The sequence below is a fragment of the Dufourea novaeangliae genome, unplaced genomic scaffold (genome assembly GCF_001272555.1).
Source record: "Dufourea novaeangliae isolate 0120121106 unplaced genomic scaffold, ASM127255v1 scaffold25, whole genome shotgun sequence".
In the NCBI taxonomy this organism is placed as follows: Eukaryota; Metazoa; Arthropoda; class Insecta; order Hymenoptera; family Halictidae; genus Dufourea; species Dufourea novaeangliae.
In genome coordinates this window covers 1,568,138-1,595,086 of record NW_015373901.1, presented here as the reverse complement: position 1 = coordinate 1,595,086, position 26,949 = coordinate 1,568,138, and the positions used below count along the sequence as shown (strand labels likewise).

At 32.8% G+C, this 26,949-nt stretch overlaps 3 protein-coding genes across 3 annotated transcripts; 2 read left to right on the top strand and 1 right to left on the bottom strand.

Moving 5' to 3' along the window:
* The first annotated feature begins 6,968 nt into the window (after positions 1–6,968).
* Positions 6,969–7,965, top strand: LOC107193692 (barrier-to-autointegration factor B). Its single transcript, XM_015583185.1, has 3 exons — positions 6,969–6,983; positions 7,233–7,367; positions 7,819–7,965. The coding sequence occupies exons 2-3, from the start codon at positions 7,242–7,244 to the stop codon at positions 7,963–7,965; spliced, it is 273 nt and encodes a 90-aa protein (XP_015438671.1). The 5' UTR covers positions 6,969–6,983; positions 7,233–7,241.
* Positions 7,966–9,566: 1,601 nt separating this feature from the next.
* LOC107193654 lies at positions 9,567–12,822 on the top strand. Its single transcript, XM_015583142.1, has 8 exons — positions 9,567–9,697; positions 9,765–9,910; positions 10,437–10,556; positions 10,640–10,867; positions 11,914–12,126; positions 12,206–12,450; positions 12,562–12,690; positions 12,802–12,822. Exons 1-8 carry the CDS (start codon positions 9,567–9,569, stop codon positions 12,820–12,822), a joined length of 1,233 nt encoding a protein of 410 aa, XP_015438628.1.
* A 677-nt stretch (positions 12,823–13,499) lies between these two features.
* On the bottom strand, positions 13,500–26,131 carry LOC107193653 (monocarboxylate transporter 12-like). Its single transcript, XM_015583141.1, has 9 exons — positions 25,871–26,131; positions 17,248–17,367; positions 16,586–16,729; positions 15,427–15,708; positions 15,075–15,273; positions 14,650–14,896; positions 14,404–14,569; positions 13,743–13,943; positions 13,500–13,669 (listed from the first exon to the last, which is right to left on the bottom strand). Exons 1-9 carry the CDS (start codon positions 26,076–26,078, stop codon positions 13,500–13,502), a joined length of 1,737 nt encoding a protein of 578 aa, XP_015438627.1. The 5' UTR covers positions 26,079–26,131.
* Positions 26,132–26,949: the final 818 nt, after the last annotated feature.

The following is a 26,949-nucleotide window of genomic DNA, read 5'->3' as shown; positions in this document are numbered from 1 at the left end:
CGATACGATTATCGAATACGTAGAATTGATCGATATTTTGATGCATTATATCGATGGTGAAAACCATCAATGGTCAGAACAGACAGTCTATCGTGGGTCACCGATGACCCACTAACCACGGAACGTGTTAACGCGAACAGCGGATACTCGTACATTGCTCAAAATCAGAACAATTAGATTCTTTCACAAGCACTTTTTACAAATTTATTAATTTTAATATATATTCAATTTGACCATTTTTATTTTGTTTACGTATTTTGATTTACACTCTTACATTTAAATAATTTACTATAAACCTTTCTGTCTTTGTATGTTTCCAATTAAATTTAAAACAATAATATTCGTAGTATTCATGACAAAACAATGTTAGGTGATAATATCGTATGGAAAAGATGTTAGTCTATCTATGATCTAAAATTAATTTCAATCGACAATTTTTATACTGAAGAGACAACTTTTCACGTGTAAATTAATTTTTGAAAGGCTTCCACAGATTGTTATGTACACTGTCACTTTTTTAATTAAATCAATTGAAATATCGAGACTGATACCAGAAAAATAATGGGAAAAATGAATTCGACAGACCGAAAATGATCATATTAGCATTTAACGTCGTTGAACGCCGGTTCGTGAAATGTAGAGGTAAAAGTGTGTCATCAATGATTAAGCCGAATCAAAGATATAGACGGTACGAGTCAACTGTATTTGAATTGTGACTGTAGAATTTCTTACTTTCTTTGAATTTTTGAAAATTAAAAATGTTGCACTGACAATGTTTTCCATATTTGATAGAGATTAACAAAATATGAAAAAATAAAGGTGTTTCTGATGATCCAGAAACTCAAGGACTTGTTATTCAGACAGAGAACGCGTCATTAAAAAATAAGAAATATACTACATATATCTGGAAATATATTATAAAGTATCTCAAAATTTCTCAAACTTTTATAGCGTTCAACTTTTGCATTATTAAAATGCAATTTCTGTTTAATATGTTACTTAGAAAAGTTATTTAGTACAGCAGTAATTTCCACCTCTTGTATTTCAACTGAACACTCGACGGAAGATTAAAATGCAAGGCTTCCCTGCATTAAAGTTCGTTAAAGGTGCGAAAATTCCGAATTCACTACAGTCGTCATTGTACAACCCGTATACAATGAATATAATTGTTCAAAACATACTTTTAAATAAGCGGTGGATCAATAAAAAAATTCTTTAAATATCAGTTTAATGAGAGCATTCTAATTTTACTTCTATTTTATTATATTTTGTGGGTTGCAATGCGCTATAAATACATGAAATCCACAATCTGTTTATTACAAGCGAAAAGAAAAAGTTTTAAATGACCAAGAGTATCAGGAAATCGATAGAGATACCGTACAATTTTTATTATTGATTACCGTCGGTATTTTGACTATTAACACATTTATTCCAACATATATTTTAATATAGTATAACATGTTTCATTTATTACGATGTAATTTTTAAAAAATTACGTGTTGTAAGTATATATTTTCCGAAAAAGTCTATTATAAAGTTTACTACAGAAAAATCCAACAGGACTGCACTTCGACCGAGTAAGTTCATTTATCGCTATATTGTAATATATCTCAATTACTGAATATCAGATTAGTTTACAAAGTTTTGTAATAAAAAGCACAATTAAAAATCATTCTTCGATTTCGAATCAAATTGGGACCGAGAGGTGCACGAAGGTTAAATACGACGGCCATTACTTTTGCGTACACAATTTCGTTCGCGACAGGCTGTCACATTTGTCTGACCGAATTACATGCCAAATTACGAATTTTATTTGAAAATTGCGAAAAATTTCACACAAAAGTACCTACCATAAGAGTAAAGATAACGAGAACGCATAAATAGGGGTTACATAGAAACTTTTACATTTTCAGTGAAATATGCAAGCGAATGTATGAATCACTGTAATAGTAATAATGGGACCGCAGGATATGTTATGCGCCCGATTTTGACAAAACTTGGTGGAAAGGTAGTGGACAAGTTATGTAGATTCTTGGTCGTGCAGAAACTCCGAAAGTGTAGACATTCAAAACAATGGCGGTCGCATGTTTGAAATAGATACGTGTTAACAAAATCGAGGATAATTTAATGGATATGAAGTAGATTTACCAATGAGGAGTCTATTTATCGCGCGTATATGCATTTACACAAAACCAAGACAATAATAACAGAGTGAACGTTGAAATGACAAACAGTTTATTTATAATAATAAGAATGAACAGCGCGACAGGTTACTTCCGGAAACACGAGGCTATATACACTTGTCATTACTGCATTTTGTGTAACTACTATTGCAGCATGTAGTCTCTTAGGTGTGCAATTTACTCCAGCATTACAGATCCATCGAAGCCGGCGGCTGGGTCAATTTTGACCTGTTGCAAAATTTTACACTCGCGTACGCATGCGTATAAGACGGTTCGGTGACCTATATTCGTCGATGGGTCATCAGTGACCCAGCCATAGGAACACGAATTTTAAGTTTTATACACTACGAAGAATTTCGAATCACTCTTCGAGTCGAAAGAAACAGAGATTAGTTTGTCAAAGAAATTCGAACGAAGAGTGCAATATACAAAATTGCTTTCACCAGTAAATGGAAAAATCGGCAGACTCGATGATTGTTTTTAAAAATAACAATTTTGAATTAGGAGAAAGTTTGTCGGGATGATGTGATTTTACCATAATGCGGATAGACAGTTTCGATGGATTTATTATTTTCCAATAGTGTTATTATAAAGAAAGCTGTAATTGTACCTACTTTTACCTTCGTTGTATTTTCGAGTGATAAATATCTGACCACCGAGAATGGAGAGAAAGATTAGTCGTGTAAAAATGATGTTTATGTATTAATGGAATATAATTAATATGTAGGTATCAGGGCACAAATTTCAATTTTTTACATTCTAAACTTTCTTTTCGGCGATAGTGTAGTTTACGAGACATTTGACAATGATGATCGCACGCGACCGAGTTGTAAATAAAGAATCCTTTAACTTCGCTGAACTGATCTCTCGAGAGTGATGACGCAAGTGGGAAGGTCGCAGCTTCACGAGCGAAACCAAGCTGAGGGTTCAATTCCCCCGCAAGGAGGACAATTTCTTTCCGTACAAATCTTCGTTTCTTTAATAGAAAAAGTAATTATCTCGAAGTAACTTATTTTGCAGTGGACTTATAATTTTAAAAGACATTCGATAGCTTCTTAATAATTGTAACTAAAACATTTCGCGTATTTTCATTACAAATAACCGTATAAAATGTTCAAACAACTGTAATCCGTGTTTTCATATTCAGTATTGAAAGTAATTTTTCAATGATTCTGATTCTTGCACGAACATCCTTTGTCTAGTTATAATTAACAAATATTCTTTTCTTTCCTCATTCTTTTTTTGTACAATTTATTCCTACGCGAGCAGTGTTTATCGTAAAAATATATAGAACGAACCTAATAAATGCAACTGTTTGAAGAAATGAGACAACAAATGTTAAAAGTGTGATATATATACTCTGCATTTAAAGCCTCCTTCGAAAAGTAAATTTTTAAAATATATGCGGTAGTATATAAATTGTATCACGAATACACCGCTATTCGGAATACTTTCCTGTGCATATTTCTCTTCAGACGTCGTAAACCACTACTTGCATAACGCTACAAAATATTACGTTATCCAACAAATAATGTCGTTTCTCGTCTTACTTTAAATAAATTCAGAATTAGTAAATATGGGAAGAGAAAATCCAAAAATTAATCAGAGATAGAAGATAGTCGTAGAAAGGAACAATCAATACATCTATATTTATTATGGATAGTGTTAATGTCTGATTTTCAAAATTAATTTTAGAAACGACATTACTTATAGCATGCCCTGATACTCGATTTTGAAACATACCTTGCATATCGTATTATATGTGTAATTAATATTATAATCGACAATTATTATAATAAACGCGGAAAGCCAATTATGATTCAAAAAATATACAGTAAACTATTACAAACTATTGCTTGATCTGTCAAAAAAACTAAATTTTACAGAAATCGAACCTCACATCTGGTTTACGAAGCTACGGCCATTACCATTACGCTGTTACTTCTTCCTGGAAGATCAATGATATTAAGATTTTACCCGCCACTCGGTCAAATGTGATCCTTCATTGTTAAATATGTATCTCGTAAACTGTTGAGTATCTGCACTTATATTTCAACATGGAATAAAAATTTACTTGCTCACTTTTCTGTAAAGTTTCATCAAAATCGACGAGTAACAGATCGCGCAGTCCCCTTATAAGTCACCGAAATTCATCGAGTGAAAACAATAAAACGAGAAAATCGAGTGGGGGAAAAAGAAGGGGATTGAACGCCTGCAACCTCTCAAGAATTACACTCCTAGTACATGAAGTATTTGGTATCGTGGTAAAAACACACAACGCAATTGGTGGTAGTAAGGCGGAGTCCGAATTATACCACAAAGAGAACCAATCAGATTTTACCTTATAAAGTAGGATACCAGGGCAGGATATTCGATTAACCAATCCTGTCCTCTAGGTATCCGCACGATTGTGTACGTTCACATGAACATCTTCAATGAAACAGGGCCGTACTCGTCATTGCATTGAACTTTTTCTTGATTACACGTAAATATAAAATTGGAACAAGTTCAACGGTTTGTGATAAAATTGTAACGAACGAATAAAGTTACGTAATCCATTAATTGTTGACGAATCTCAAATTGCTTCATTAAAAAAACGTATCAGTTAAATATCAAATTTAATAAAAAAATTTTTTTTGTCGAATACAGAATGAAATATTTCGGATTATTATTAAAATAATAGGCTGACTGATATCAGTTGTTTTGTAGGTTTATTGTAATGTGCAAAGCAATGACGCTTTGAAAAAAATGATGGATCAAAAACTTATAAAAAATAATCTTCTGCTTACCTTGCTTGGAACATCAGGGTCAATGAATTCAGTTTCATTATTACATTGAAACTAGCACTTGAACAACTATTTTAAATTCTATTTTTATGTTCTACTATGTTAGAAAAACTACAGAATTACAATGTATGAAGCAAGCAGCATGCAATGTGGTTAAGTAGAGTAGAGATCTATGCAACTATATTAAAGAAGATGGTTCTGTATATAAATTTGGTATATGTATATTATGATCTATTATTACAATGTATATTAACACTTCATATTGATAAATCAATTTTTCAATCTTAAAAATGATGAAAAATAAATTATTGATGATCGATGTGACTCAATGAGTATGTGTGTATGGTACTGAATTAAACTTTTATGTACTCTTTTTTTTCCCTCAAACAGAAGAAACAGCAAAAGTACCTGAAATTTTTCTTTCTTTAAGAAACTGTAAAAAGGTATTTATAACGCGTCGAGTTAAAACGTGAAACGTTAGGAAAATCTAGTGAGAAATTTAATTGTAAGCATGAAAATAATATTTATGTATATAACAACAGCACTGTGCAGCTCTGATCTCGATTGAAGTGTCAAAATTAAGTTGCAATATTGTAAAATTGAAAAAGGCACGACAGTTTCAGAAAAATTTAAGTGATACTGCTCTATTATAGAGATTTAGCGTTTAGCAATGATTAAGTAAAACTCACTGTAGCGTACACGTTAATCCCATTTTCCTGGACATTCCATGTAAATTTACTGCACAAATGTTCGCGTAATCGTTATCTCGGTGTCCATTTTGTTTGGTTAATTACTGAAGAGGCGTCAGTGCTGCCGTGGATTACGTTGACACAACATGACGGTTCTTCCGCGATTCAGGTAGAGTATATATGCCAAAAATTCAACTTCAGCGAATACTCTTGCAACTGGCCACATAAATTCGAACTTTGCGAAAAGTTGTTGCGAGACGGTGAAATGAAATTTAAAACACTGTAGCAACAATACACGTTTCTATTTATGTTTCACATATTGACCGCCTCAACTTCCCAACAATAACCCGATTCCATAGACGAATAGACAAGAAACGAAACGCTTTCTGCTTACAAATGCACCGCTGGTGTCGACACTTTACGGCGTGTCTCACAAGAAATTTGCAAGTTAATAGCGTATCACTTGCGTATCAGACTTAACATTTTGTGAATGGAGGCGGGAGTTTCAAATCAAACCGTCGAAATACTACATAACGAAAATATTAAAATAGGTATGATTTTTTACCAGCGGTAAATTCGAAGAAAATTATTAATATTATTTACTGTCAAATTATATAAAACGTCGTTCAATTTCTAAACAGTAACATTAACGATCATCTACATACAATTAGTTGTAGAATAATGATCTGAGTAATAAAAGTACAATTTAGCATGTAAGTATTTACAATCTTAATATCAAGAACGTATACAGATGTATTTGACAAATTTTTTAACATCTTATATATACGTACAGAACACATTTATTATACGTGATTTCATAAACGTGTTTCATATTCTTTACCCGTAAAGTATTAATACTACTAATACTAAAGTATTAATTGATTGATATTAATAGTAAATACTAATGAAAATATATGTATTATTCATTCCAGTTAAAGATGAAGCAATCACGAAAAAACCATGTAAATTGTGCAGGATTGTGAATAATATTTATATTGTGGTATCACTGTCATAGAAACCAACAATTCTCTGAATGAGATACTGCGGGAGTTTCCATTCTATACTTTCATATGAATTTAGGACGGTGTTGGACGGGTGTAATTATGATAGATATTGTGTTTGTGCGATTTCTTTTTAAAAGTACATATTTCATTGAAAAAGATATATGTATATTCTAGTCTTATCACATAACATTATATAATAATAATAAGTAGCATAGTCACATTAAACAAGTTTATCTGACGAAGAGGAGAAGATAATTGCACGTAGCTACTGCCAGGATTCAGTAATTTAAGCTTATTGTTTACGAAGTTGTATAAGAAAGGGTATGTTTTTTGAATAAAAATACATTACTTTATTAAATCTTCGTACTTACCCTTATTGTACTTAGACTTTTTAATATTCGTACCATATATTCAAGAAAATGTATGATGTTTCATGAAAGTAATGTCTAACTTTATCGACTTTATTGACTTTACGTGTGATTTTAACTAGTAGTAAAAGGTGAAATTAATGTATTACCATATAATTTTGTTATTATTCTTACATTAATGAATGAAAATCTTTTTTATTAGCGAAGAAACATGTCTAGTACATCGCAAAAGCATAAAAATTTTGTGGCAGAACCAATGGGAGATAAACCCGTTACGGATCTTGCTGGAGTTGGAGAAGTTCTAGGACGTAGATTAGAAGCTGCTGGTTTTGATAAGGTATCATATATCTAATTTTGGATATAGTTTCTTTGTGATTTGTTTGTCTAACGGAACTTTGGTTTTGTTAACAAGTGAACAAAGTTTTAGAAGTATTGCATGCTTCTAAAACTGCTTCTAAATTTGTTGATATCTGTAAACATGATTAAATAAAATACAATAAGAATCTGCAATACAAAAATGCATGTACACAGAGTATATTAAAAAAAGATGATTTCCTTTAAAGAAGTGATACAAGAAGTTAAATAAATTTTAAAATGTTTTAAAAATGTATTGTTAAAATGTTCAGTAATATCAATGAGATTTGAGTAGATGTTTTTATAGCAAATGTACTTCATATGAAGTCAATGCGACCGCAAGGTGTACCTTGAAGAGTACATAAAATTAATAAATTCTATTCAATTTATTGTACTGAAACTAATTCGTTTTTATATTGATTGAAAATATATAGGCATATGTGGTACTTGGACAATATTTGGTCTTGAAGAAGAACAGAGAGTTATTTCAAGAATGGATGAAAGATGCGTGTTCTGCAAATGCAAAACAGTCAAGTGATTGTTACCAGTGCCTCTCTGATTGGTGTGAAGAATTTTTGTAAAGTGATTACAAAGGTTACTGTTAATATCAAATGAATAAAATGAAACTGTTAATATAGCGGAATATCTTTTACAAAATTTTAATGCAAAATATAAAAACTGTTTCACTTTAGTGAATTTAATATTTTAGATAACTTTATAATAGTATAACTGAAGGCCGATGTCCAGGAATGTGATTAGCTTGGCACAATTGTAATACGTCGTTTAAATTATTAATTTAAATTAAAGTTCTTAACAGTGAAAGTTAACAAAAATTTATTCAAGAGTGAGAATTGTGTCTCTAGTTTTCAGTTACATCTCATTTATTTTTTTAATATCCACATACTTTATAAAATGGCACACGTTCTACAGTTCTTGTGTCTATAAATATGTATAAATCATTCAGTGTGTGAATGCTTTATATATAATACTTTAGCATTTTTAATATTCATTCTTGTACAAAAGTGTGAAAAATAAAAGAAAAATTTAATTTAAAAATATATTTTTGAAAGTATACCACAAGTATACATATATCTAAATTTAATATGATAAATATTTTAAATTAAATAAGATACATGTTGAAACTAAGAAACTAATGAACCTTGAATAGTATTTAAACTCACTTTATACAATGTAGTGTCATACCTTTATATTACTTTTTCTGATACATGAACATTTTATTAAATGAATTATTCTTTCAACACAATTTCATGTATTGTATTTCAACTTACATAATTTTAATCTGTGTCAGCAAAATAACATACAATGACTTCATCTATTTTAACAATTAAAGGATTTTTAAAGATAAACTAAAATAAAAATGTTGTAAATCCCAGTTAAAGTCTTTGTTTCATTGTATTTTATATATTTATGTATGTCATGAATGCATAAAATCTGCAGTTTACTAATAACTTGTGTAATCCAATTTTATTGTCTACTTTTGAATTAATAAAATATTATTTATCAGATTTTTCAGATTTTTTTTTTCAAAAGCATTCAATAAAGTTTCAGTGAAGTCAGTTATTTATTTAAATCTCCTTGTCCATATAACAATAAAAGTTTTAACTTGTTCTAATATATTTTAATACTTCTACTATGTACTACTACTTCAATAAAATACTTGTACTACGATTTGATCACTATTGTTGTCACGGAAAAATGAATGAACAAAATTTCAATACTTCTGTTATAACGTACTTGTAGTTTTAACAAGAGTTTTAACAGTAATATTATATATCTATGGTTTTAACGGTTTTAATTAATCTCAGAGACGAGGTACATATATGAATACACCTGTCATCTAATTTCTTGTTTTTCGTGGCTAGATTTCTGGAGTCCCAGGACCCCATTACCATTTTAGTGTTAATACCCGACGTTACCGATAAAACATGAATCCTGAGTATTATTAGTACAAATGAAGTGTCATATACTCCATTCATAATACATTATGTATGTAGTATGTAAGTCTATTCTATACCTCGTCTGTATTTAGAATTTAGAATTTACAATGTTTATGTATGTATAGTGAAAACGTGCTGTTCGATACGCAGTGTATATATGATATAAATAGGTAAAGCAGTTGTACGGTTTCAGTTAAGTTTGTAATATCAAATAGTTTTTAATTATGATAAGTGGTTTATTAAAACGCGCCAGACTCTACGGACAACTTACAGTAAATGTACTTCTTAATCCGGTAAATCAAGTGGCAAACTTTATAATTCCATGTGATAATAGTCAATTGTTTGTTGTGACAAGGTTAGTTTTTTGAATAGTTGAAATAACTATTATCAACGTAATTTACAATAAATACAATTATTGCTAGAAATGTGACATCGTCAACAGGAATTCACACACAGAATAAGGAGAAACTATCTGAAAAATTAAAGAATATGGAAATACGTATGTTGCAAAGCAGGTGGACGAACAAAATTGAAATTGAACACGTTTTAAACGATATTTCGTCTAAGGGTATGTAAATTATGTATAGCAAAATTTTTTTACTTTTCTTCGAATAACATTGATTTATTGTTCTGCTTTTGCTTTATATAATTTTTTAATAGTTTTTTGTTTTAATTTCTGTCATTTTGTAATAATGAAGTTCTTATATTTATTTGTTTTATTGAACTGATTACCATCATCATACACACTATGGGATAATTGAGCAAAGATGTTCTTGCTAATGTACAGACTATGGCATATTTATATTTCTAACAACATTTTTCACAGACTTCATATTACGTATAATTCGTATTAAATATTTATTATATTGAATGTTGCCCACGTTAATGGATATATAATTTATATAATAGCTAAATGTAGCCGTATACCTAGTTACATTACAGATGCCTATGTAAATTATTGTATCATTTTGTGCTATAATGAAAAGTATTTAGTTGCAGACATAACAAAAATACAAAATAACTGGTTAACAGTACTACTTGATAATATAAAGTAATGACTTATAAGTTTATTAGTAGTATTATTTTTATTTTAGATGATATAGGTCCCTCTGAAGCACTGTTAGTACTTCGGTGGTGTGATAAAATAATGGATTGCTTACCATTAGAGAGAGTTAAATTTGGAGAATATGTATGGAGTCATTTATTTGTGTGCAGTACGTTATCAACAGTGTACATATTATATTATTATTATTAGTTGATTTTTAATACTGAGTGTATATGTACATATACTTTATAGATATTCCACTGGGTGTACATCATTATAATGAACTTCTACAAATTTATTTACAAAATGATTATGATTTTTCACCTGAAAAATTCTTAAAAGAAATGGCTAATAATGGTATTTCTCCAAATATCATTACATATGAAAAGTGTATTAGGTATTGTTGCAAGAAAAGAAAGTATGATTTGGCAACACAATTTATGCGACATATGATGAATCAGAATTTAACACCGACTGAAAGTATATATAATTCTTTACTATGGGGAAGTTATCAAAATGGGTAACTATGTGTAATTAATTGTTGAAATATTTTGTACATATTATAGTATATGTATAGTATACTGTACATATATTATATGTATAATGAATGTTGCATATTGAATTTTATAATTTTTGAACATGAATTTTTTTACTCAGTAACATGAAAAGTGTAAATGCAATATTAGCCTATATGAATACAATGAAAAATTCTTTTACAAACACGGAAAGATACACCATCCTTCTGTGTATGTATGCTGAAAAGAATGAGATTGATAAAATCAGAGCATTAATGAAGCAGTGTAGATCATTAAACATAAAGCTTTCCAATAAAGATATCCTTGATTTAATTTATACGTTAACAGTAAACAAGAATACAGAATATATTAATAGTGTAAGTATCTTGTAAAAGTATATAGCAAATCATTATTCATGTTTGTATTAAGAAATAGTAATTCAGTCATTTTTTAATTTTAGATGTTATCATACCTTGATACATCCAGCAGATTTTCGTCTCATGAAATCCGATGTTTATTGAAATTTATATATATTAATGAAATAGACATTGTTTCAAAGATACTTTCGTGTATTCAAGATGCAGAAGTTGCACAATTAATTTTACAGAATTTGGTTTACAGTAGTAAGGTGAGACAAAATTTGATATTTTTCTATGCATTCTATTACATTATTAATTACTCTGAATAATCGAAACAATTTCAGAAGAATTATGTAATTACTAGTATGTGCAGCTTCTTACAAAAAATGCAAATGTGTGCAGACCCTTTTTTATGGGCAGTTTATTATTCGTTTTTTAACGATGATACACGTGTGTGTCTTACTTTACTTAAAGTTTGTAAATATCGTCATAAGATAAAACCGCATTATTTTTGGCCACTTTTAATAAAAAACGCAGAGTTGTATGACTTTAAAGGTATATATACTTTGAACAAAAATATATAGAACTCATTTATCGTAGATAGAGTAAGACAGGGTAACATGGAGTGAATATATACTTTTTCCATTTATAGGTATTTTAGATATTCTTATGATTATGAGGAGAGAATTTAAAGTGGTACCCTGTATTGAGACAATTTCTGACTATGTTTTACCATTCAGTTTCGGTACTATACCGACTGTAAGAAAACTGTTATCAATCTATGGAATAGATAAAGTGGTAATTGATAATGCTTATGTGTTGTTCCTATTAAAGCAATATAAATCAATAAAAGCTGATTATTATAGTAAGTGAAAAACAGTTAACATGTATATGCTACGTATATTGTAGCAAAATTAACAAATTTTTGTTTTTGTTTATTGTAGTGAACATTTATCCTGGTCCATATATGTATAATGCAATTGGAGACGAACTTAGGGAAGTTTACATTTTCAGAAGCGATGTAAGAAATTATGTGAATATCGGTGTGAAATTAGTACATCATTCATGTCCAAATGTTGAAAGTATCGAAAACATTGCCTCATTAAAAAGAATAAACCCTGTATCTATAGATAGGCACATATTGGATTATATGTTCTATTATCCAAAAGATCACAAACGGTTAATAAAGGTATTAGGCAAGAATCCTCATTTTCCTTTTTAAAAGTAGTTACCACACAATAAGTACTAACAAAAGTGCTAGAAACTATTAATTACTTTATAATCTTTACAATTGTTGCAGATAATAACTTATTTAGCAGAAACAAATTATAAAATAACAGATTCAACTGCAAGGAAAGTATATAATTTTATAAAACCACATGGAACATACAATGTCGATTCTATGCTTAAAAGAATCTCAAACAAAATGGTACGAATTTATTATTTTTTTATATTTATTTTCAGTTTTTATTAAGTTATAATTTTGATTTCAAATGTTCAATATTTATTCTGCTTTTACGTTATTGTATATATATTTTAGAGAAATGTACAGATTGATTAATGTCGATTGGATTTAATTGGAAAATAAGTATAATGAACGGTCTAGTGTACAGAAATAAATTTAAAGGAGTCAAGTGATTCAGTGGTGAGTTGATGTAATTAATTATCTACGACATTTTTTAGAACAATGATTTGCTTATTGTTTCCGTTTCTTTTTAATACAAACATTGTATAAATATGCTAAATAATCCGGGAGAAGATACAAAGAAAGCTGTATAAGCAGTTTCATTTGTATAGAAAACCAAGTCAGGTATTACAGGTTTTGCGAAATATGTACTTGTACGTAACTAAGTCATACTTTTTTTACAACAATAGATTTTCAAAAAACATAATTTGTCTTAAAATTTAGCAAATATTATTGCTAATATTTTGTACAATATAATAAAAATTGACGATCGTGATGATGCATTCTTATGGAATCTAAGTTTTATATAGAAAATAATACTAGTATCATTTGAAAAATTTTGAATTATCTAATTATTATCAGCATTGTGTTTCTTTCAATACCACATAGAGAATATAAAAAATACTTATTAGTGCTTATGACTGTACCCTTATGTTACTAGACTTTAAAAAATTTATTGTTATCAGTTATCTAGTAATTTGCAGTAAGTTACAAATAGTTAACGTATAGTAAAGTAAAAAAACGTAACGGACATTTGCATAAATGGAGTCATTTTAAGCAGGTTCGTTATTTATTATATTTTTCTTTCTTTTATTGATTACATTATGCTGTACTTTTTGTTGAATAAGTGGTATGAAGAATAGAATTAATCCACTAACAGTAATCATGCCACCAGCGGTATAGAATCCGGGATCATAAGACTCAATTGCGTCATATAGCCATCCTAAAAGAAACAAACAATTTTTGGAAGTATTAAATACCTTATAACTATAATTATCATAAAATTACAATTATACCTGCAATGGGTGGTCCTAAAAGTGATGCAACACCTTGAAATAATAAAAGTAAACCAAAAGCATTTGTAAGACGATGCAAACCTAGTAAATCCACTAACAGTACAGATGTAAGACCAACATAAGCACCGGATGTAAATCCAAACACGGAAGAGTAAATTGCAAACGTTGCAAAAGATATACATTCTGTACTAAGAATTGTAGCTAGAAAATAATAAAAACACTATTGATGTCCAGGAATATATAATGAAGTTACAAAACACACAAAAATTGCATCAGATAAAATATACGAAAACTTCTGTACCAAATTTTACTTTTCCAAAAAGTAAAGTAACCTTTAAAGTTAGAAGCTAAATCATTATTAGCTCAGACTTCTTGATTGTTAAAATATTTCACTTCGAAGCCATGTAATTTTTTGTACTGCAGCCTGGTGGTTCTAGTTTATGTTTTTGCTTATGATAAAAAGAATTCTTTTTGATTTTCATGGAATGGATAAATAGGATTGGAAGGATAGGATGGAATGGGTAAATAGTATGTTCTAGATATTTGCTTTAACAAACTGTGATCTCTCAAATGTATCAAATATTTCGTATGTGTTACCTGTATTCACAGTGACATACAAATCTTTCTTAGTAATAAAAAAATATATTGTAAATGAACTTACAAAGACCACATACAGTAAGGCACAAGTTATATATTAATAACCGATTTACCCATGGCTTATCGGATATGTATCCTAATACTATACGACCCACGGTATTAGCAATTCCAATCACTGCAAGAAGATAACTCGCATCCTCTTTATTAATCCCTCGTTCCTCTGCTTGAGGCTACATAAATTTAAATTGCAAAAAAAATGGTATATCTTTACAGTGTTTTTCTTGGAAGAAAATAAAATTTATATACACACCATTACATATAAGTATGGTACATTGAATCCAATACTGGTGCAGAAGTTGGAGAAAGTAAACAAAATAAATACTGGTTCCTTTAATACAGAAATATCGAATATTTCTTGAAGGTTACCCATCTTTTCTTCACAGTTAGTTTTAAGCTCTGTACTTTCTGTTTTTGCATTGTCCGTCGAATTAGGTAAATTTTTTGAAGATCCACGAATATAAATCATTTCTTCGGTGTACTTCTCTGCAAAACTTGGACTATAAATACACAAAAGAGAAATGCAGTTGTTTAAACAAAAGTATACTTGTGGATATAGCCCTTATAATTTTTATATTATGCAATATTTTTAATGCGGGAAAGTACTTTTCAGTATAAAAGTAAAAATGAAAGAAGAATAATTAACATGAAACAGGTGAATATACAAAGACTACTGACACTATCTGGATCTCCTCCAGGCTCTCTTCGGGCAACCCATCCCTCAATATTAAAGCAGGCTGACTGATGGTGGATATCACAGCGACACTGTTGTTCTCCTTTCGGAAAGCAACTGTATGTGAATTTTTATCTTCTTTTGAATTCTTCCTTGAGGTAACCTGTGAGATTTTCTTCTTAATGACGCAACACATGCAACGGACTATAGTATTCTCATCGAATACAGGGTTTACACTTTTATTTCACATAAATAATCTTGTTTCTCTTTCTGTTGGCCTATTTTTAATTACGTGTGCATGTGTTGTCTAACATGCAGTGCAGTCTACGTTATTATACTTCATATGATAATACATACAAGTATCCTGTACCTCTGGCGAATCTCCGTTCTGCAACTTTTTGGTCTCCAGGGGTCTGAAGAGTGCTCCGAGAACGATACAATTCAGCACGATCCCGGAACAGATCATTATTGTTCCTCGCCATCCGTAAAATGCTATCAGGTACTCTAGGCATGGAGCAAAGACCAAGGTGCCCAGGCCGGAACCGCACACTGCAATTCCCGTGGCAAGTGAACGATACTTTTCAAAGTAGCACGATACGCTCACGATCGCTGGCAAATAGATCAGACCAAAGCCTAAGCCTGCAGAAAGATTATATCTCGTTTTCTTCTGGTGTTTGTTTCAATCGTTGTCTGTTGTTTATTTCTTATATATACATGTATGTTCGTCGTTACAATTCAACTGGAGAGTTAAAATAATGAAGGTATCTCTAAAATTTCGAATATAATCCACGGAGATCAAGATAAGAGTTATTACTTATTACTTTTCTTCATATACAAGTCTGCATAAAAATAATCTGTATTGCTTAAGAGGCGACCATGCATTATTACTTAATGCACCAATAAGTAATCCATTATATTTTTTGCCAGGTCTAATATTTGTTTTTGGAGAAGTCAGAAGCGAGTGCTGCTTTAATAGAACTTCTTCTAATTCATCAACGGACTCCGTCACGTTTGAAACAGAAATGATCTCGAAGATGTTTTGGATGTACGTATACTGTGTCTCACTAAATTTACTAAAAAGAGTAGATTACTTATCGGTAGATCGAATATTTCATCGTTAGAAATAAATAATGATTTTTGGAATGTTAATCTTATTAACCCCTTAGGTACTGCGCGCCTTCACCCGAATATGGCCATTAGTTTATGAAATATTTAGTGTTCAGTGCAGAGGAGCCTTTGAATACTCATCGATGATTTATTGTAGGCTTTCCTCTAAAACCAATGTTTTCGGGACGAAACGTCATTATAATGGATATCTTCTCACCCCTATTTATCTACCGCCCGAAATGTGGATATTTTTTCATTATTATCATAACGACTGATAATAACACGAATACTCTGTCCGCGGAAGAAATGCATTCCGGTTTAGTTCAGCGGTAACAGTTCTTAGAAAGTTCTGCCGTAACTAAAGGGTTAAAAATGCACGTCTAAGAGATGAAAATATTCCTCACTTCACCTGTTCCAATACCGATCGTGAAGTACAGCATAACGATGCTGCGAGCCCACATGCTCGCCAGTAAGCACGCGCTCGCCAATATGGCGCCGGCTATACTGACCGCTCGACATCCGAATTTGTTCACAAAAGAGCCCGATATTGGTCCTGAACAGAAAATTGTTTTATATCGTTATTTTATTCAAACAATTTTCAGGCAAAATGACGATTAGACTGCCAATATTATACGTTCACAGAACCGCCAATTATACTACCACTCATAAGTACGTACAGACTCCTCTCGATTATCGTCCCGACCTCGGATTCGCACCGGGACAATAATCATATAGGGATAAATGCTTCAGGCCCACGTAACATCGTTTTTTGTAGAACAAACCAGATGATAATCGAGAGGAGTCTCTCTATCGAGCTTTAATATTCCCTAAACAATATTTACTTCAGACTTTTCGTAATTTCGTAATGCCTTACGGCATTTACTACATATTCGAAAAGTGTCCTAATACTTACGAGCGTGAGTGCATGTAAAACGCGTTTCGTTTTTTGTTTTTAATGCGACGAATTAATTACATAAAGTCATTCTTGATTCTGATTATTATAGAATAGTCTCTGCAAATGGGGATTCACGTAAATATACGTAGTTTAGTTATCGGTTAAAGGTAGCTTACCTGAACACAATGTGACTCCTACTAATATCGACGCGATCCATGCTGTCGCGCCTTTTCCTTCTTGGAAATAGTGCAGCAGTTCTAAGTAAAATACGCCGAAGGAGTAAGTGATGCCGTCCGCTGAAATAATAGGCGCACGATGAATGATAACGATCTTCATAAACTGATTTTTTAACAAGAAGATTGTTGTACGGAAGAATTTATTTGAACTATTTTCTTTAGAAATTATTCATGGTTCTTCTTCGGAAGATCCATCGCCGGGCGCGCTTGGTTCTTTCGACGAAGCTACGTGATAGAAATACAATTTTCTCAAATACCTATGCATGTAATTGTAATCGAATGCATAAATTATATTGTAATTTTAATTATCTTGAAATTATATTACAAGTACATATTACGATTACATCTGGTAATTACAATCGTATTCGAAGTTAGTGACAACTACAATTACAGGAAGTAATTTATAATTGTCTTAGCAATTACATTGTTGGAAACCCAGCAAGTCAATAATACACTGATGACAATGTAATAAATGTATTTTAGAAACTGCAAGGCTTACAACAAATGACTTGTATTTAGATACGACTAAGTCCACTGTACTATGGAATTGAGTTGTTATTGAGGATGTTACGAGTCTTATATAAATCTGGGACCCGCATCTTTTCGGAGAGCTTATACAATATATACTGTAGTATTAGGAGGGGACACAATGACCTTAGGCCCTTAACAACTAAATAAGAGGAAAACCGAACTTTGTACAAATTTAGACTTTGAAATGGAAAGCGAAGCGATGACGAATAACATATTTGGGAAACGGTAGCTGCATAGAAGTTATCAGGCTAGTGCTCTGTTGATTCAAGACTAACAGATGATTACTCATTTGTATGATTTGAATTTGTAGTTATGATTGATTTTGTAGTTATATAGATTACATTTTACCCAACTCTGTTGCTGACAAAGAAATGTCACAGTCGTTGGGTCGTCGATTTTAATGAAACTTTTTCTAACGAATCTAGAGCAAAAATAAACCGACACGTATTTTGCCGTTTTCGTCGATACTTACTACTACAATAATAACTATATAATAAATAGCTTTGAAAAATATAAAAAAGAAAACAAAATTTAACAAATAATACAAAATAAAAAAAGAAACCTGTATATGTAAAGAAAAAAAAAATTAATTTTCCGGGATTCGAATTATCGATACAGTGGTTTAAGAACCTAGCACTTAAGCACTTTCGCCACCACAGCTGTTGCAGTTAGCTTCTATTAATCCCGTACTTTTTGAAATCATAAAAATTAGATATAAAATATTTTCATAAAAAATGAGTATTGACGAAAACGGCAAAATATGTGTCAGCTTATTTCTGCTCTAAATTCATCAGAAAGTTTCATTACAATTGACGATCCAACGACTGTGAACTCTCCTTGTGAGTTTCTAGGGGTTGATAGATACGCGAAACTCCGCTGTAAATACACATTCGTACGGGAAAAAAGATTACAAGCACGTTATAATCACCGTATCAATTTATCACAGAAGTACGCGATAACAGTTATGTAAATTGCGAAACCTTAATAGCGGTTGATTTCTGTAAAATAAAAGCGTATCTCGCGGTTTCCTTATTGTCTGGGTCTATCGTATCGGGCGGGTTCATTGCGCCTGGTTTCGTTATTCTCGTCGAGCACAGCTACAGTGGACTTTCCAACGGCAGTAAGAACAAATAGTCGAAATGAGTGTTAAAAGTTTGATTTATTCGTATGCATAAATTCTTTTAAGTACCGAACCACAGTGATAGGACAAAGTACTTTCGTAATTTATGCTTCGGTATCGGTCTGTTATAGTTAGCTCACTACTAGATCGCAAACTTCATGTCTTTGTCGTAGTTGTAAGTCACGATTGGCCCGGCACTCCTACCCCAAGCTTTAAATATCAGAAAAATATGGGGGTCATATGGTTCGAACACTTTGAAGTTGTCATTCCTTATCGTTAGATATAGGTCCTTGAACCGTGTGACCTGTCTTACTCATTCTTTCGTATCACCAATGGTAACGGAAATAATTTAATACATACGAGACGGGCTGTAATTGTTTTCCAAACCCCATGGCCTGGAGAAATTAATTTTTCTTTTTTGTTTGTTGTAATGTTTTTAGTGTCAATATGTCACAACTATAATAAAAGACGTTTAATAGTAGCAAGTGTTTTGTTTATCACATTTTTTCATGGAAACTATAGTTGTTTAAAACGTCCGAACAACTGTTCGAACTGTTATAACACATTCCAGTGAAAAATGTCCAAACACGTGTTGGATCTGTTTGTTCATGGTCCCATAGTGATCCGCCCGTCATCGACGTGCCGAACGAGGATCAACTATAAATGTTTATGAAAAATATTTAACATTTTCAGGCGACTTAAAGAAACACAAAAAACGATTGTTTACCATCGAGTCACGAGTTTATTCAACACGAAGGTCTCGAACATGCGCGCATTCGCAAGGTCGCGTTCTTCTTCGTTCAACGATTTCGTGCTGACACGCGTGTCATCATTTTTCCCCACGTACAATACGATGCGTGTCTGCGTATTTCCGTGTTTGATTACACTACTACTCTGTTTTGGAAACGCGAAATCGGACAATTTTTGGAGTAACATTTCGGATTTTGTTGACACTTGGATATGTTGCTGTCTTTAAATCTGTCTGTTTTAAACAAGAGTCGATCAGTTTTTAATCGGCTGCATGTTACAGAAAAAATTTGTTTTGGATAAAAATTCAAGGTGACCTTCATTTGTTGACATGGCATTACATATGTTTGACTTCATAGTATTGTAGCTCATGTTAACACTAGAGCTACCAAACCTGTAAAAATGACGGATTATAGATTTCTTATTTCATGATTACTAAAATTATAATAATGCCTTCGATGGAATTCATGTTGGCTTTTAATTTGCTATACACTTTATTTCTGAATGCAAGGTCATTTCAAGGTAACAGTGTGGTTGTATACCTCAACTAGGTGGTTGAACTCTATAATACTATGAAGTTAAAAGTATGTAATGCCATTTAAAAAAATATAGCTCACCATGACTTTTTATCCAAAACAAATTTTCTGGAAAAATTTTTTCTGTAACATGTACCCGATTAAAAACTGATCGACTTTTGTTTAAAACACCTTTTCGTAAAATCACCGGAAGTGCTTGAGAAAATCAAGAGAATCAAAACCCTGTATAAACGTATTTCGAAGGATTTTTAAAAATTTTTTAAATTGTTGGCCCTACAGCAAAATTTTTCGAGATACGTTTGTATATCACTAAAGACTATAACATATCCAAGGGTAAAAAAAAACTGAAATGTTACTCCAAAAAGTGTCCCATTTCGCGTGGAGTGCCCCTCTCGACGAGTCTGAATGTGCTGCACACTTCTCTAGCGTTATTCTTAGATAGAGAAAGTCCATAATGAGTGACTAGTAGACTTTGTCCGCGCTTTGTTCGACCGGAACCGACGATGATGCATACGCGGAGGAAATGATTCGGATCAATCGCGGCCGCGTTGACTCATTTGTACGTTCGCTCTGGAGTTCGAGGAACTTTGTGGTTTTAATGAAACTTGGATCGATTGGTGATTGGTATGCGTTACTTGGTTATTTAGGATGTACAGTGCCTAGCTAAAAAATTAGAGCGACCCATTAATTTTCCATTTTTTTCGCGGTAATTTTAGAATTAAAAAGCCAGAACGTATTTTAATAATAATTTAATAGTAAAATTGTTACACATACTCCCGAATGAACATATATGGAAAGTTTTTTGGTGCATTTGAAAATTATTTATATATATGTCCCATTTACCGTGACATGAACAAGGTTACAAAATTTTGTTGTTAGAGGAAGTTAAACAATCCCGTGATATCTTCTTTACAAGCAGTACACATTTGCACGATGACAGGTTGAAGGCAACGCAATAAATCCTTCAAATGAAACTATTCTTAACAAAGTACAAATGAAAATAATTTTAAAGTCCTTTTTTCCTGCAAAACGAAACCAAACACTATTCTAAAATGTTCATTTGTTTTTGCAGGAAAAATCGGTCTATCTCTATATACATGTATAGTTTCATGCAAAATGTAATCTAATTACAAAATCTACATTCTGAATACATTGTAATTTTTATTGCAAATTTATTATAGTTAATTACAATACAATTGTAATTGTATTTGTCTTGCAATTACATCGTAATTGTAATTTGGATTTTGTAATTAGATTACATTTTGTCCAATTCCGGTTTCATGTTAACAAAATAGAGGTAACCTTGAAATCTCTGAAACGCCTTCACTTCCGGAGCAGATACACGCGTCATGTGATGCATCACACGAAATCATTTAAATTTGCCTAATGAATTTTTCTTCGACTTGAAAAATGAAATAAATGAAACTATACGCGTACACATATAGAGAAAAAAAGAACTTTAAAGTTTTTTTGACTTGTACTTGGTTAAGAACAGTTTTATTTGAGGTATTTATTGCGTTGCCTTCAACCTGCCATCGTGTAAGTGTGTATCTACTTGTATGACGATATCAAGAAATTGTTTAACTTCCTCGAACAACAAAATTTTGTAACCTTGTTCATGTCACGGTAAATGTGTGATATATTGAAGATTACGTTACTTACGACGGATATTTCCGTGTTATTACCAATATTGACCGTACATGTAATGAATATAATAATGTTGAAATTTAAGTAAATGTTTAACAATTGAATGCCAATAATTGCCGTTCTGTAAATGGAATTTCCCGGTTATTCCTGAAATTCTGACTTTCAAAAGTGAGAAACTTTTATTGCATTCACTAAACTAATTACCAAGTAATTTTGAAAAAATTAAGCTAGTTGTAGTTATCAAGGGGCAGATTGTGGGGAATCTTTTTCAGAATTCTTTATGCAGTAGATAGACAACATTCCATGCATAGCATTTATAAATATACAGGGTGGACCACAACTGGTACCAAATTTTTTGTCAAACCCTTCTTTTCAGGGTTTTCAAGGTCACCGTCAAGTTTTTTTTTATAAATAAACCTATAATTTTTTTACGCCCATCTTTTAGCGAATACTTAGATGAATTCAGCAAGCATCCTAACAAATCATTTTTTTTTTCTTCTAAACCAAAGATACATTAAGAAAATAAAAATATCAAACGATGATCAAAATGGTATCTCTCTGCTGCAATACTACACTCGCGTAAACAGTGAAGCCACGATTGCATAGTTCCATTTATGACGTCTGCACGGATTATTAAGCATGCAAACAAATTTTCGATTGAACAGCAAGCAACAGAATAATCCGAGCAGACCAAGTTGCCTGGTCCACCCTTTATATTAATTTTACTTCCAATACAAACAGAATAATAAAACTAACGATAGAAGAATTCACCGATAACTAAATAAGCAGTTTACTCGAACAATATTATTAGCAAGCATTGAACGTGAGAAACGAACATGATCTATACCAATGGTATGTAGCAATACTTTGTAATGATAAGAGCCCCACATAGCTTCTATTAGAATAGTATATTAAATATTGCATAGTTGCATCGCCACAGTAGATATTACCATGGGTGTAGCCAGATTAGTCGGACAGGGGGGGGGGGGGGGGGGCAATGTAATTTTTTTCCTCTGGGAAGGGAGACGCTCCTTTTTACGCCCCTTTTTTCCCCTAGTGGAAGCCAACTTTGCTCGCGGGTGTACTTGTCCGCACTGCACACCTATTAGAACCGGCGGTCCTGCCTCCATCATCGGAACCGTTTGTGCTTGCGGTGACGTATCGGTTCGCGTTTTACGCGCCCCGTCACGATATCGTTTCTTCGATTAAAGCGTATTCGGAACGCTGTCGGAATCGGGGCGCCGATAAAAAGTTTCTCGGGACGAGGAGAGAGCAAAAAAAAGGACGGTGAGTCCAAAAATAAATCGGCGCGAAGCGTCCCCAGGGGGCCGGAGTGTACACACGTTCGCGATAATCGAATAAACCGGGTGACGGGCCGAATTCAAATGCACAACGACCATTCATATATGTATGTAATTAACAACGTAAATATTAATACGTGTTTAAAAGGGTACAACGAAAATATCGGTAGTTGAAAGAGTATGGAGTACACTTGGTGTGCAAACGTCGAAAGAGAAACTCACTTCGGTTCGATCGAAACAGGACGGGATCGGTGTATTCAAGAACACAACGATTACCACTGTTGACCCTGTCGTGTTCGATAACCTAGAAAATTCCTTTGATTCGACTAGACATGGAAACGTAACACGGAGAAAAAGAATGATTTAGCATGATCGTAATTTTCTCGTGATTTAACCCCCAGACACCGCACAATGGGCTGGAAACACATTCTTTCGTGGCCAAAATGGATACAATAGTATACATCAATTGATAACCCTTCGAAGCATCGAAATCTGAAATATTTAGCCATTTTAGATAATTATATGTGCGCTGAAATCACTCTGAAGACAAAATTCACAAATTCAAAGTATGTAAAACCAATTATTCTAAGAACCCATTATAGAGTATGAAATAACAGGTTTGAATTAACGGTTTGCATACATTAATAGGCGTATTTTCATTATTTAATTAGTTCCTAAACATTATTTAATCCATGTACAAATGCCGCACTGTTTATAACAATTTAAACTTTGAGAAGGGTTTTAAAAAAATGTTTAGAAATGTTAGACATGGGACTTGTTTCATATGAAAGCTTAGACAATAATGAAGAGCAGCACTCAAATTTCAAGATAATGAATTTGTTACATCACCGTATTATCGTTACATGTTTTAGGAAATATTACCCTAATAAAAAATGTGATATGAGTTCAATTTACTTTTATTATCTTCAAGCTCTTAATTATCAGACATTCAAAATCACAATTCGTATTAGTGTGCGATGTTCACGTATGCTGAGGTGAGATGTGGTTTTATGGGTTCACATGTCGATCAGTGCATACATATTTAACACTAGGAACTACTAAATCCGACAACATGACACATTAGAAATTTCTTATTTCACGATTACGGAAATTACAATAGTGCTTTAGACGAAATTTCTGTTGACCTTTAATTTACTATGCATTTTATACTGTATTATGCTAAATTATATTGTATGTTACGTATATTAAAATATCATAGAACTTAATTTAGTATGCATTGAATGCTGGTGGTAGTTCTAGTGTTAAACCCTCGAATAGGGACCGTCAGTGCCGACGACCGGGTCAATAGTGACCCGTTACAATACACCACGAATATGTGTAAAACGATACTCAATTTTTCGCTGCGTAAACGATTTTTGGGGTCTGTGCTCATCGGCAGGTTGATGATAGCCCAGCAATGCAAATGGCACATGACCCCCAGGCAAGGGTCAATGTGTGTCTGTGTGTAAAGGTACCAAAGTTTCTCGAATGAGAGGACTGGGTAATTCAAAAATATAGAAACTACGGATTTTAAATTTCAATTATGAAATGTAAATTACAAGATCGTGCAAGGAAAGACGATCTTCAATCGGATCATCACGATCATTATGTAACGTCTTAAACTGTACACACGGTGCGCGTGTGTATAGGGAAAGTGTCGCATTTACATTCAATATTGTGTAATAATATTTGTGTTGCCTTAAACTTGTTTCTCGTGAAGATGTGATGAAAAGTTATGTAAACAGTCGTAGTAAGAAGACTGGTAATGATGTGGGCAAATGAGTAATCGTACACCGGTGTTTTTGAGAATGGGTTTAATACCGATACTTCGTAATGGCCGTCCAAATAGAATCGAAGATTGTCGGTAGTACGGTATAAGTCGGATTCAAATATAAATCCAGATTTATATTACAAATAGATTTCTTTCTGTGCATATGTACAAGTAGTGTAACCATTTTTTTTAAACGATACTCGATTTTTAATACCTAATTAGACATTAAGTATACTGAGATACCATAAAAATTGAAACATATTGTGAACAGAAAACAATATCAAAGTAACTAATCGAATGTTTAAAACAACAGCTGATTTTTAAGGAAAGAAAAAGTAGGAAGATCAGTCATTTCTTTCTTATTTCCTTGTTAACATTTCTAATCCATGACTCAAAAACGGCATCAATTATAAGTTAGTTCATGATATGTAATAGTTGTTTTCTTATAATTTTTTCATACTTCTATAACTGATAAATCGTGAAAATATACATCTAATAATATAATATAATAAAATAATATTCATATGAATACAATTCATTAACGATAAAATCTTGAATATTACTACAAGAACTCTAGTATTTTCAATTTGTACTTCACCATTACTTTCGAATTGTCTGACACATACGATACCCAGTCCCTTTCCCAACAGTACCAAGTTTACCGCAAAAATCGGTAATCCAACAATAATTTTCATCGGGTATTACCGCACAAAACTACAGCGACGTCGATGCGTATTAATTTCATGTTGCAACCGACAATCCAAATTCTTAAGTATCTTATCCTTATTTAAAAAAAAAAAAAAAAAAAAAAAGAGACCACGACGAATAGGGAGGAGGCTACGTCGAGTCCCACGGTGTCCATGGTTTCGCGATTACGGGGTGACGAATTAAGAGAACATCAATTACGTACTGATCACGTGGATTAAGAAGGATGCAAGGACGACCGCGTAGCCCCATCCTCCATCCAGCGGGAACGGCTGCTGCCTCTGTTGCACGGCGATCGTGTCCTTCGCGTCCGGCTGGCCCATCGGTTCACAGGCGGCGACATTTTCCCCGCTTGTACACTTTTTCACGCGCTTGTTTGTCTCGACGGAGGAGCCGACGGCCACGTGTGCCATGAGTTGCAAACTGTAGAACTTGGTGGCGGGCGTTGTTGCTCGCGATACCAAGTGCCACCGCCGCCGTCGAGTTCGCTGCTCATAGTGGGAAAGGACCGAAAGAAGGGGGTGGGGTGGGGTACACACACGACCCCGCAGCGGACGTTGAAAAGCAGGGCCGTTGCTATCGGTTGGGAAGAAAGCTTGATACATACACAGACACACTTTCATGGAAGAGATATAGCGTGTTGGTGTGTTCTTGTCACATCGACCGTCAGCTCAAAGTGTTTCGGTCATTGGGACAGAAGAATGGGATGTGGGGTCCTGAAGAGTCTTAGGGGGTCTCGCCTAGACGGGATGCACCGCGACACGTACACCCTCAGTTTTAACCCTTTGCACCCTTAAGTAACATACCCTTGCGGGCAGAGTATAGTGCCCCCAACCCCACCGAGCTGTAGTGACTTTGTAAAAACACCAGGGGTGTGGGTCCTTCACGTCTTTAACAAGGGCCCGAACTGTGCCACTTTGATTTTATCGATCTTTTGTGGGATGATAGAATACGTATTTCTAATGATATGTGTGAAATATTAACCGTTATTTACTTGGTAGTTTCGAAGGCATTGGCGTAACTAGATAGGAGCCAAGGGGCGCCTGCCTACCCCCCCACCCCGTGTTAAAAAATTATTGAAATATGTAAAAAAACAGTCGTCAGTAAAATCTTATGTTATAAGAAATAAATACTTGGGCCCAGTAAAAAGAAATTTTGAAAAATTTGCAACTCCAGCACGTCGATGTATTTTGCGGGTAGTGGTTGTTGGAGCCCGAAAGGTATCCGTACACCAAAACGGACAGATAAAGTATTCATTTATGATATTCTTAAATAGTTTTGCAT